This window comes from Pituophis catenifer, unplaced genomic scaffold, assembly GCF_029215685.1.
Source record: "Pituophis catenifer annectens isolate HBS135680 unplaced genomic scaffold, rPitCat1.0.hap2 SCAF_1, whole genome shotgun sequence".
NCBI lineage: Eukaryota > Metazoa > Chordata > Lepidosauria > Squamata > Colubridae > Pituophis > Pituophis catenifer.
Window position 1 is genome coordinate 301,928,194 of NW_027256881.1, and position 13,819 is coordinate 301,942,012.

Consider the following 13,819-nt stretch of genomic DNA (forward strand, 5'->3'; position numbering starts at 1 on the left):
TCATCATCTAAGGATGACAGCCAAGAACCAAGATGATGAGAGCAACAAAGGTTCACTCATATGTTTGCATAATGTTCTGTCTTTCCAATGCCTAGTTATATACCAATTTTGCAATAGGGGAAGTCAACCTGTAGCATGATTATAGGGTTGGTGGGATGTTACCAAGAGAGTTGGTGGGCTCTTAAGAGTCTTAAAGATTGTCTAGTCTAGCTCCATTCAAAGCCAGTCATACTACTGCTTTTGCTTTTTGATTATTTTTTGCAAATGACGACAAAAAAACTCAAAACAGGGAGAAACAAAGAATCTTGATTCAAATCTGACCATTGGACTTAGATCGTGATTCTGCTCTTTCATTTCGCCCTACCACTACAACTAAATGAGGGACACTTTGACATAATAAAGTCAAAAAAGAACAAGGACAACTATTTGCTTTGGAAGCTCCCATGTTGTTGTGTAATTTCTCCTAAGTTTGTTGAGTTCTTTGTGCTTCAGTTTGTAGTGGACTTTAACAAGATCACCCCTGCTTTTGCAAGCTTTGTCCCAATTAACAGTTTGTTTGTTTGTTTGTTTTAGTGTTTTGACAAAGGATCAATAGTCCTATGTGAAAACAAACCAACATTCTAATCAGTGGTGGGTTGCTACCAGTTCGCCCCAGTTCGGGTGAACTGGTAGCAGTGGCGGCGGGAGGCTCCACCCACCCACCCAGACCTCATCAAATAAGTTCTGCGCAGAAGTGGCGCACGGGTGCGCGAACTGGTAGCAAAAGTAAGTGAAACCCACCACTGATTCTGATGCATAGGAAGGCTATGGGATGAAGTTGGAATGAGAAGCTAGACAGTCCTACCACTACAACTTAAGGGCAGCAAATTGGAGTGTTTTTATTGTCAGCAAGGAGAAAGGAAATGGGAAAATACCAGTTAGTGCATCAAAACGCTCCTAAATGAAATAAGGACAACAGCAATTCCTGACTTTATAACAAAGACATAATACAGCTCAGCTGTGTGGGCAGCACAATTTATGTAACATTTTTCTGTCAATTCAAGGATGGAAGGAATATGTAACACAGTCTTGAGAAAGTAATGTAAACATGCAAGTGACAAACTTCACTACTTAGAATAAGATACTTTTACAAATTTCATTCAATTATGTCTTATGTATCAATAAGTACTGTATATGTGTATACATACACACACGTATCATTTAATATTCTCACTCTAGTCAAGTGGGAAAATACTTGAAGTTGAAGTGAAGATTTGCCTTGGATCTAGAACAATAGTATCCTAATAGACCAGTAAGTGGTGGTTACTTATCTGACCCAGTAAGGTAAATATAGAGTTAAATACATTTGCTATATATGATCTAACAAGCATTCAGATATAGTTCATTCTCTCACTTGAAAGAAAGCTTGAGCCATTCAGTGAGCTGAGATGAATGAAAAGTGTTTTATATGTTTTTCTATTCAAAGAAAAGCTACAGGTTGTTAGTACGGTATAACCTTCATTCTGATTAATAGCCTCCACCTTTTTTTTCCTAAATTATATCATTTTCTTTTTATCATCCTTCTTTGATGCTCAGCCAGAAAGATTGTTATTATATATACTAAGTTCTGTTCTAGTTTTGTTTTGTCTATTTTAACCTTGATGAAAATTAATCCCTGGCCCAAGCTGTTGCTTTTGCTAATTGCTACTATTTCAATAGAGCTTCAGATATTCTAGCTGTCTGGTCATGTTTATTCTATTGAGTGGTGTTTTGCTTGGGCATTAGATCACAGATTTACACTGTGTTTGAGCAAAATAAATCAGGTAAGCGAAATTATGTAACGTGTAGGAACAAAACGTTCTGCTTGCTTTTGCTCATGTATCATGAGTTTTCCAGAAAATTCCAAGTCCTATAGATTTTCCAGAGGGAACATAAACTGATATTGCGGATCTAATTATGAATCACCATCCTGCTGACAATCTCATGAAAGGAAATTGTGCATTGGCTAATCAGAAGCCTGGTGAGAAATGTGACTCATCCTGAAAAATTACCACCTGCCCTCAAATGATCACAAAGTTCACAGTTGCCCTTGATTATTACAATTTCTTAATTTCTCTTTTGTAATTAGTAGAGTAGCAGTAGATTAATTAACAAGTCTGCAATTTCCGATCCTTATAGGACTAGAGTACCTCTGACAATAATTCCTGGTTCTCATTTGTTCTACCCAAACTCTGGATTATATAATCAATTGTTTTCATTTCTGTTGAAAAAAAAAGTCCAAATATTTTCCAGCATTTATCATGCCAGATGCAATTTGAATGTTAAGTGTTTGATATCTAGCTGATCAAGTAGTTGCTCTCATTGTTTTGCTGCTGCCATTGGGGAGGAGAAGTATATGATTTTTATATTGTGGATTTCTAATGTTGTAAGCTGTCCAGAGTCATCTTAGTTAGTTGGACAGCCATATAAATAAATAAAATATGCTGCATCTAGATCACTACATAAATTATAAGCACACATAAAAAGGAACTACCTAATGTAATGTCACACATCCATAAGTGGGGGAATAAATTGTGTGCATTCAGTTTAGGTCCACCAAAATACAGAAAAGATATTGAGACTCTAGAAAGAGTGCAGAGAAGAGCAACAAAAATTATTGGAGCTGGAGGCTAAAGCGGGAACTGGGTATATCTAGTCTAATAAAGAGAAGGACTAGGGGTGACATAATAGCAGTCTTCCAAAATTTGAGGGACTGTCACAGGGAGGAGGGAATCAACATATTCTCCAAAGCACCTGAGGGCAGGACAAGAAGTAGCAGATGGAAGCTTATCAAAGAGAGATTCAATCTAGAATTAATGAGAAATTTCCTGTCAATGAGAACAATTTAATCAGTGGAATAGCTTGCCCCCAGAAGTTGTAGATGCTCCCTCACTGGAGGTTTAGACAGCCATTTTTCCAGAATGGTATAGGGCAGTGATGGCTAACTTTTTTGCCATCATGTGCCAAAAGTGGGGGGGGGGGCGGGGGGGTCGCGCATATCTGTGCCCACACCCATAATTCAATGCACCTGCCCCCACCCATGCATGTGTGCGCGACCCCGCTGCGCTCCTCCCGCTTTTGGCACTCGATAGCACGGTGGGCCTGTAGGTACATTTTTTGCCCTCCCCAGGCTCCAGAGGCTTTCTTGGAGCCTGGGGAGGGCAAAAACGGCCTTCCCCACCCTCCCGGAGGCCCTCTGGAGGCCGGAAATGGCCCGTTTCTCAAATTCTGGTGGGCCCAGAAGGCCCGAAAATCAGCTGGCCGGCTCGCGCATGCGCGTCATAGCTGAGCTAGGGCAACGCTCGCATGTCCACCAATATGGCTCAGCGTGCCACCTGTGGCACGCGTGCCATAGGTTCGCCATAATGGGTATAGGGTCTCCTGTTGAGCAGAGGGTTTGTCTAGAAGACCTCCAAAGTCCCTTCCCTCCCTGTTATTCTGTTTTCTGTATCCCTGGATGTGTAAAACTGGTTAATATTAAAAATATTAAATTGACAACCTTAAGACTTCTATGTGTACATCATATATTAGTTAACTTAGATCCAGATTATAGAATACACCAACATTTTCTTTATCCAGGGAAGGGTAGGAGAATTGCAACAAATTGTTAGAAAAAGTAACCCAACTTCTCAGCCCAACCCTTCTTCTATGACTCTTTATTCTTTTTAAAGAAAATCTGCTTCTAATTAGCTTTCTATCATTTAAAATAACTGCTTCTAAAATTGGTTCTGTAAACCTCCCATCAGTGCTAAACCACATAATTCTGCTTCTTACCAATTATGATCTCATGATTCTTTCCCACACTTTTGTGCAACAACCTTAAGTGGGTTTTCTTATTTCAGTAAGCAGATCTCTTCCCGCCACTACCACCCCCCCTATTTTCCTTTCAGTTCTTGGGGACAGAGCAGGATCTTTGCTTTGTTTTGATGATGGAAAATTACACCTTTGCATGGATAAGTCACTCCAATAATCAAATTGAAGTGATTTATAACAGCACTTAGTGTTACTGCTAATTCTCATCTCCATCCATTATAGAAAATACATCAATCATATATTAGATTCATAATAAGGATTTAGCATATTGTGATGCTGTGATTATGCATCATAAATATTATTTGGTATATAGCTGTACTTTGCATATGCAGCTGGTCTTTACCCAGGACTAGTTTGCTCTCAGACATAATTTCAACATGTTTCTTGATGAGTACAATTGTCCAATTACCCCAGTGGTGGAATTCATTTTTTTTTTACTATCGGTTCTGTGGGTGTGGCTTCGTGGGCATGGCAGGGAAAGGATACTGCAAAATCTCCATTCCCTCCCCACTCCAGGGGAAGGATACTGCAAAATCTCCATTCCCTCCCCACTCCAGGGGAAGGATACTGCAAAATCCCCATTCCCTCCCCACTCCAGGGGAAGGTTACTGCAAAATCTCCATTCCCTCCCCACTCCAGGGGAAGGATACTGCAAAATCTCCATTCCCTCCCCACTCCAGGGGAAGGATACTGCAAAATCTCCATTCCCTCCCCACTCCAGGGGAAGGATACTGCAAAATCTCCATTCCCACCCCACTCCAGGGGAAGGATACTGCAAAATCTCCATTCCCTCCCCACTCCAGGGGAAGGTTACTGCAAAATCCCCATTCCCTCCCCACTCCAGGGGAAGGATACTGCAAAATCTCCATTCCCTCCCCACTCCAGGGGAAGGATACTGCAAAATCTCCATTCCCACCCCACTCCAGGGGAAGGATACTGCAAAATCCCCATTCCCTCCCCACTCCAGGGGAAGGTTACTGCAAAATCTCCATTCCCACCCCACTCCAGTGGAACGACACTGTAAAATCCCCATTCCCACCCCACTCCAGGGAAAGGACACTGTAAAATCTGCATTCCCACCCCACTCCAGGGAAAGGACACTGTAAAATCTCCATTCCCACCCCACTCCAGTGGAACGACACTGTAAAATCTCCATTCCCACCCCACTCCAGGGAAAGGATACTGCAAAATTTCTATTCCCACCCCACTCCAGGGGAAGGATACTGCAAAATCCCCATTCCCTCCCCACTCCAGGGGAAGGATACTGCAAAATCTCCATTCCCACCCCACTCCAGGGGAAGGATACTGCAAAATCCCCATTCCCTCCCCACTCCAGGGGAAGGTTACTGCAAAATCTCCATTCCCACCCCACTCCAGTGGAACGACACTGTAAAATCTCCATTCCCACCCCACTCCAGGGAAAGGACACTGTAAAATCTCCATTCCCACCCCACTCCAGGGAAAGGACACTGTAAAATCCCCATTCCCACCCCACTCCAGTGGAACGACACTGTAAAATCTCCATTCCCACCCCACTCCAGGGAAAGGATACTGCAAAATTTCTATTCCCACCCCACTCCAGGGGAAGGATACTGCAAAATCCCCATTCCCTCCCCACTCCAGAGGAAGGATACTGCAAAATCCCCATTCTCTCCCCACTCCAGGGAAAGGATACTGCAAAATCTCCATTCCCACCCCACTCCAGGGGAAGGATACTGCAAAATCTCCATTCCCACCCCACTCCAGGGGAAGGATACTGCAAAATTCCCATTCCCTCCCCACTCCAGGGGAAGGATATTGCAAAATCTCCATTCCCACCCCACTCCAGGGGAAGGATATTTATTTATTGGTTCGATTTATATGCCGCCCTTCTCCAGAGACTCAGGGCAGCTTACAATGCATTAAGCAATAGCCTTCATATTTTTGTATATACCTGCTTAGTAAGGCTTTCGGCACCCCCAAGCGGTGTTCTTTTTTATACAAAGTCAGCTTATTGCCCCCACAATTCGGGTCCTCATTTTACCTACCTCGGAAGGATGGAAGGCTGAGTCAACCTTGAGCCTGGTGAGATTTGAACTTGCAGTAATTGCAGGTAGCTGGCAGCTAAGTGCTACTTAACAGCACTTTAGTCTGCTGCGCCACTAAGGCTCCTTGGATATTGCAAAATCTCCATTCCCACTCCACTCTGGGGCCAGCCAGAGGTGGTATTTGCTGGTTCTCTGAACTACTCAAAATTTCCACTACCAGTTCTCCAGAATCTGTCAGAACCTGCTGAATAGCACCCCTGAATTACCCTCTTATTCTCAGAATTTTACAGGGTTGGTTTCTTTTAAGAAAAAAAAAAAGAAAGAAACGCTCGCCTTCGTTTTTCCACTGTACTTTCTTCTGTCCAAAGAAAACTGGCTAAGGAGGGAAATAGGAAATAGCTACATATTGTATTTGGAGTTCTCTCTATGAAAGCAGCTGCATATGTTCTTAGAAGCCAAATTATATGTAGTTAATGATCTTATTCAAAACCTAAAAGAAACTTATTTTATCATCAGCAACTTGAAGACAATGAATGACTACCCTTACATTGGAAAATGTATCATACTTACATATATGAATTAACTACAAAGCAATGGAATGATCTCCAAAAACCCCAAAATGCATAGGAACGAACAGTTTAATTTCACCAAAATACAGTCGGTCACTTTATGTATGCCTTAAGGTGAGCATCTTCCTACTTTGATAACATAACAGGAATCCAACATTGCACGTAATCCAGTAGTGGGTTCCACTTACCTTTGCTACCAGTTCGGAACTGTGAGCGTGCACATGTGTGTGCTTCCTTCACTCACGCATGGCACTTCTGTACATGCGCAGAACCTTCGGTGCATGCGCAGAGAGTCCGGGTGGGTGGGAGGAGTCTCCCATCACTACCGGTTCACCTGAACCGGGATGAACTGGTAGAAACCCACCACTGCGGTAATCCCAAGGTTACAACAGTGGTTGAGACTAGAGTTTCCATCACTAAGCAATGTGCTTGTAAAGCATAATGGCACATGAATGCTGTTTAGCGATGGCAATTCCAACAGTTCCCATTGTATCATTAAGTGAGGACCACTAGAGATGGTTGGGGTGGGTACATGGGAGGGTACAAGAGCAGGCAGGAGCATGAGTGGATGTGAATGTAGGCAGGCGGGTGCTGCAGAGTACAGGATTCCATATTATTTGAAATATCAAATCACAAGGTTTCCCATCAATAATTTTTGGTCTTTGTTTCCTCTTCTACAGTATTCCAACATTAATCTTAGGGTCAAGATAAATCTGTTATTTGTAATTTAACACCAATATGTATTTTGTTTTGTTAAGTAAATGGATATACAGAAGTGGAAAACTAAATTATTTGAGACAATGGCATGTGAAAAGAATTAACTCCATGTTTCATAATAATGTCTGTGCACCACCTATTAATGGGGGAAAAAATCCTATCCTGGTTTAACTGGAAGGGATGGAGATCCCAAAGGTGCTTTTTCAAAAGGCAACTGGATTTTGGTTTTTTTTCCTTAAAAATATTTTGCTTCTCATCCAAGAAGCTTCTTCAGTTCAATTCAGAACTGAAGAAGTTTCTTAAACGAAATGTTTTCGAAGAAAAAAAACCAAGAAAGTCCAATTGCCTTTTGAAAAAGCACCTGTGGGACAACTATGACCTGGATGATTGAGAGTCTCCATAGACAAGGGTTGGAATTCTTTAAAATGTGAAAGAAGTACCAAGACACTGGGGCAAACCAGTACTGTAACTAAAACTTCAAACATGTGTCCAACATCCACCACCTCATTACTGGAGTTTGATAACTGGAGTAACAGCATCCAGAATGTAGGAATAAGACAAACTAGCTTACTTGATGCTGCCTGAAGTATGGGTATTTCCCTATGATGGGGATTGACTGGAAACAGATTTCCTGAATTCTAAAAGTTTATTCAACAACAGTTGGCCAATAAAAGGGAAGAGTATGACTAGAGTTGTCTGGAATGAGATAACCTATAAATATATTACATAAATAAATAAAAAATGTTGCTTACCAGTTGAGTCTTCAGCGGATGCTCTTCCACTAGTCAAATCCTCTGTATTTATTGATTGAAGATCAGTGTAGGAAGGGGTGATACTTGGGCTGCTACTGTTCTCTGAAGTAGTTGTCCAGCTGCTCTCTGAAGTAAGAGGTTGTCTCTCAGAATATCCCAAAGAAGGACACATCCAACAAAATACTTTTGGAGATGAGTCTTAAAAGAAAAAAATAAGTTTATTACGTTTAATGGCATAAAAGGGATTATCAAGTACAAGAGAAGAATGTGCAGAACATGGACCTTGTGCGTTACCAGGGGGCTTGTTTCCAGACCAAACTCATTCATTCAGTCCAGATATAGGCAAAATGGTGCTGCTTTGTCCTGAATTAAGAAGAAAAGGCAATGCTCCAGGCACAAGTGTTTTAAGGGGACGAGTCAGAGCAGGCAAAGGTCAGGGTTATCAGCTGTTGAGGAGACATAGACAAGTCCTGGAAATACTGGAAAGATTAGGACATTACCCCGCAGCTCTGGAGCACCATGTGGCTCTTTCATCCCTCTGCTGCAGCTCCCTGTCACTGGTCACCTTCACAATTGATAGGGTTTTCAGTTAGGACAGGTAGAGGAAAAAGTATGCTGTGCTAGGAGGAGACTCTAAGGTAGGGGAACCGGACTTCCGGTCGGCTCCAGAATTGAATGGGGGGTTTCCGGTTAGGACCTTTGTGGCTCTTTGAGTGTTTAAATTTGCTGTATTAGGAGAAAGCAGACTGGTGGAATGGGATATTATCAGCTGTGGTAGAGGGAGGAAAGGAAAGGAAGGCAAGGCATTGGAAAGCTTGAGGATCAAAGGTAATGCAACATGCTGTCCTGGAACCCTTCCAACCCTTGTTGGAAGGAAATAGGGAAGGCATCAAAGATGCCAAGGAGATTGGGAGGTGGGCACATTAATAGAATATGACATATCTGAGAGCTGAAGGGAAAGAGGATGCACATGCCAGCCTTTCCCCACTAAGCACATAGAATCGTATACACACTCATATCGTGGGAGAACTATAGTCAGGGAAATAAAATGAGGGCACCTGCAGCAATTCAATCTTCTAGAGATTCCTGTTAGGTAAGAATGTGTCAGAGAATCCCTTCTACCTCTAGGAAGATAAATCTGGAAAGTCATTTGGCTAATCCTGAGCACAAACATCTCCTCACCCTCCGCCCCTTTGAATGAAACTTTCTGATGGCATCTTCTATTTTGGATTTTACCTGGGGACAATAGATAGCTGCCTCAGTGGTGAAATGCTTCGCCACTGAGACACTGATTACCACCGGTTCGCTGCCCGTGCATGCGCAGTGTGCACCAAAAGCATGCTGCATGCACGCATGCGCAATATGTGCCAATAGCTTGCTGTGCACACATGCGCAGTGCTTGGGAAGGTAAGTAGAACAGCAGGGGGGGGGACAGCGCAGCACAGCTGATCGTCAGAAATACCAGTTCGCCTGAACTGTTAGCTTTTTTTTACTACCGGTTCACCCGAACCAGTAGTTTTTATCACTATTGGTTCACCCAGACTGGTGCAAACCGGTAGCATTTCACCCCTGAGCTGTCTGGAAGAAAAAATTTCCTGCAAAATGTGAAGAAAAATCTTGCAGGAAACAGAAAGACATCTAATTTATTTAGATTTCTGGGTGTAGTGAATGATTTGACTGAATGGCATTAACATTTGGTTTTATTTTTCACATTCCTCACTCAGTTTCCTTTATACTGTACTAGATTTTCCTGAGATTTAATCCCTCATCTCAGATACACCTATGTTTATTCTTTTGTTTATCTTCCCTTTCTGAAGCCTATTTCTTTTAAATGTACCTTTATTGTACTATGAATTTTAATTTTTAAAATTTTGCCATTTTCTGTTCTCAGGAGTTATAATTTGTTGCACACACCAGAAGGATTATGTCTCTCCAAATTCACTCTCAAATTCTGGTTTAAGGTGCCCATGAGCATAAAGAGAAAACCAAGCCACTGTGTTTGAAAAGAGGAAATGAAAATTATGGCCACAAATAACAGCTGAAGACCCTAATTCTTCCATTATCTAGGTTGTCTTTTCATTGGTGGACAAGAATTTCTAAACTAGAGAATGTTCTGCATGATACTTTTGGTAACTTCATCTTAAAAATAGACCATCTGGTATCTGGTCAGCAGGTTAGGATAATTGCAAGGAACTTACTTACGCTTAAGGTTTTCCTTAATCTTTTTAAGGAGAAGTGAAGTGTTAGTATCACTTTATAATGTCTTGGTAAGACCACACTTGGAATAGTGCATCCAGTTTTGGTCGCCACAGTATAAAAAAGATGTTGAGATTCTAGAAAGAGTGCAAAGAAGAGCAACAAAGATGATTAGGAAGCTGGAGGTTAAAACAGATTGCAGGAATTGGGTAGTCTAGTCTAGTGAAAAGAAGGACTACGGTGACATGATAGCAGTTTTTGAATATTTGAGAAGCTGTCTAAAATAAGATGAGGTCAGCCTATTGTCCAAGGCACCTGAGGGAAGCACAAGAAGCAATGGATGGAAACTAATCAACGAGAGAAGCAACCTAGAACTAAGGAGAAATTTCCTGTCAGTGAGAAGAATTAACTAGTGGAACAGCTTGCCTTCAGAAGTTAGGAGTATTCCATTAATGGAGATTTTTAAGAAGAGTTTGAACAGCCATTTGTCTACAATGTTACAGGGTTTCTTGTTTGGATGGGAAGTGGGGTTGGACTAGAGAACCTCCAGGGTTTCTTTCAACTGTATTATTCTGTTTTGTTATTTTATTATTCTTTCTATGATCATGTGCATCCCTCCCATTAAACCCAAAGAAAGTCTGGAATGGTATAGGATATCCTAGCATGGCCAGGGGGTTGTACTAGAAGACCTCCAAGGTTCTTTCCAACCCTATTATTTTATGTTCTTACTGAGAGAAATTTTGGCTGACTATACCTTAACTTAATTTATAACAGAGCAATGTCTATTAACTGTGCTGCATAGATGCAATATTTAGATAGGGACACAAATAGCACAGAAATGACAAAGCCAGTTAGATTGGCTCAGCAAAAAAGCTGAAGTTGGTCATAAAGAAAGTAACAGTCTGTATCACACCAGACAGGAAAGACAGAACAGAGAACAAAGCAGAGCAAAACCAACTCTATTAACCCATGAGATTTCTCCTAAGTGATAAGCTTTGGTGTTAGCCAGACTTTACAATTAAACTGAGTGCTTCTACAAATTCAGAGGATTAATATTAAGAGAGAAAAATGGAACTTATATACAGCAATTCTTAACTTCCTGAGACAGATGATGTAGTGCCAGATTTATCATGATGATTTGGGATTTAAGTGGCTTCCACTTTATTATGACAGAATTATGGTTGAATTTAAAATTGCTTTTTCTTAAATATTGTTTTGTATATTCTGAGTTGTTAGTTGCATTTTCATCCTCATCCCACATAGAATTACTAAACCTGAAGGTAGTAATTCTTAACTCTTCTGAAGATTTACCATAAGTCTGCTGGAAGGAGTAGCGGGGAAGAAATCTGGAAGTCTGATGCTTGCTGTAGATCACATTCAAAGTAACTTTTAATGTAGGTTATTTGGTTGCATGCATACATCATTTATAAAAACAATTTCTTAGTAAACAGAATATCAGGCAGTATATACAAAACTTCCAGATGCATAATCTATATGTTCATACAAAAATCTCTGCAATCAATCTGTACATACTCCAAGAATATATGAATATGGTTATAGTTTCTCCTCAAATGCCATATTCAAAAAGAAACTACCAATGAGACTATTAAAATCATAGCTATCATTCCATAAACCATGAAATAAAATCCTACCTGGTTTAAATTTTTCTAAGAAATTAATCCCTCATGTTTCCAGTCATACTGTATCCTTGCAGTGGCCTATATTTGAAAGTAAGTTACACTAAAGGAGACTGGACTTCTGACAACACTTTCAGCAATTCAACTGCAATAAGCTTTTACCCTGACACCAAATAGTATTTTTAATATATCTTCATTTCTAGTTACTGCTTTCTTTCTGTTGCTATTAACCCTGACTTCATATTTTCTAGCTCCAGACTAGATAATAAGTATCATGTGAGATTTGCCCTATTGTGAATAAGTGTTCCCAAGGATGTGAGATAACTTCCTTGTCACCTGAATTATTTTATCAGGTTATTATTTACCAGGGCTGTTATTTATCAGACAAAGTCCTTGGGAAGAGTGTAAGCTACACATTGCAATCAAAACAGATGTTTTCTGAATCTAGTTTCCATGCCTCAGTAAATTCCAGGTTGCAGATCAATCCTTCAGTAAATCTAACTGTTAGCCAACTGGCTTCAGTCCTCCCCTCCCCCACAGGAGACAAATAGCTTAAAGGAGATGATCAAAGTCACTTCTTAAGCCCTCATTTAGTTATTTTCTTATCATCCCACTAATACCATACTAGTCATATTCCACATACCATTACTCGTATAACTAGATGAAAACATAGGAATTTTTATTTTTTAAAAAAAACTAAAGCTAATCAAATATTTTAATCTCAACATTACATATTTTAAAACTGCAGACTAACCAGTAGTAGACCTTTGTTATGGTAATGCAGCACATGTGTGCAAGAAGAAGGCATATTTATCTTAAAAGGCAGGTAAAAAAGAGGTAAAGTTGTTTGTTTCTAAAGCAGCAATAAAAAAGAAATAACTTGTCTTCATACTGTGAAATTCTTTTTCATCTAGCACAGCTTTTTAAAAACATTTCTTTAAAAATGAAATAAAAATAATCTGATGTACTGGGTTGTAATATTAATTTAGTTCCCCTGTTTCTCATCACATGCTAGATCAACTTAATTATTTTCTGTTTTAGTAAATATTCCAGGAAGAAGAGTCTGTGTGAAACCCAATCCCCTGTTGTTATAGTTTTACTGATTAGTTTAAATGAAAAACATCACTCCATCCAATTGTTTGGAATACCGAATCAAAATTCAGATTAGATTCCCTTTATACGTAGGTTCTAGAACACCTAGCACCCATTGTTCTCCTAAAAAGCTGTATCATTTGCTACCAAAAACTTAGCAAATAAGGCAACAACCAATGATCTGTATGGAAAGTATTTTACAATATTCTTGTTTAATACCTGGATGGCACACTGACTCTGGGCAACAGGAATGCTTTACAACAAACTTAGACATTTGCTTCCTTTACCAACATGCTTAAGAAACATCCACAGTACAAGTTGAGTCTTAAACGTCCTAGGTCAAATAGTACAGAAACTTCCAAGAAGAAGAACTTGAAAGAAGCTGAATTATATATTACCATCCCAGTTCTTCATTAATCCAATTAATATCCATTAGGTTGTGAATGCTAATTGAATGATGATGGGAATTATAATCTAGGACATTGGAGAGTATCAGGTTAGAAAAGGTGCTGTAGCCTATTGTTAATCCCTGCTATAAAACACAATAAATAAGTGACATTCCAACCTGTATGTGGATGCTCTGGTGAACTGTTGGTCCAAGGTGCATCTTCAAACTGGACCCATGTGCTGAAGGATGAAGGCAGATCAAGACCTACAGCTGTTTTGTTTATTCTTTCTCCCAATTCAGCATGTGAAAAACTTGGCAGTTCTCCATCTAGATTTTGGATGCCTTCAGAGGAAGTATCAGAGGAGGAAAAAAATCTCTCAAGTGGCTCCCTAGTATGACCTGTAATGACAACCACACTGTAAAAATGAGTAACATGGCATCACACTAATTGCTTAAGAAGGGCACACAACTTTATCATCTATTAACATATGTGAACAGTATAGAATGACTTTAATGCTCTGTGTTTGCTAAACAGAAAAACAGAGTAGTCACACTGAATATCTTCAGATTTTCTTCTACTTTTACCTTCAGACTCTCCTATGTGATTTGT

The 13,819-nt window shown here is 40.2% G+C and overlaps 1 protein-coding gene across 1 annotated transcript in view; it reads right to left on the reverse strand.

Moving 5' to 3' along the window:
• Positions 1 to 13,819, reverse strand: part of STON2 (stonin 2) — an 81,145-nt gene that overhangs the window by 47,859 nt on the left and 19,467 nt on the right. The window contains exons 3-4 of the mRNA XM_070941129.1: positions 13,387 to 13,608; positions 7,897 to 8,094 (exon numbers count right to left, since the gene is read on the reverse strand). Of these exons, the coding sequence (XP_070797230.1) occupies positions 7,897 to 8,094; positions 13,387 to 13,608 (420 nt within the window). The remainder of the gene's footprint in view (positions 1 to 7,896; positions 8,095 to 13,386; positions 13,609 to 13,819) is intronic.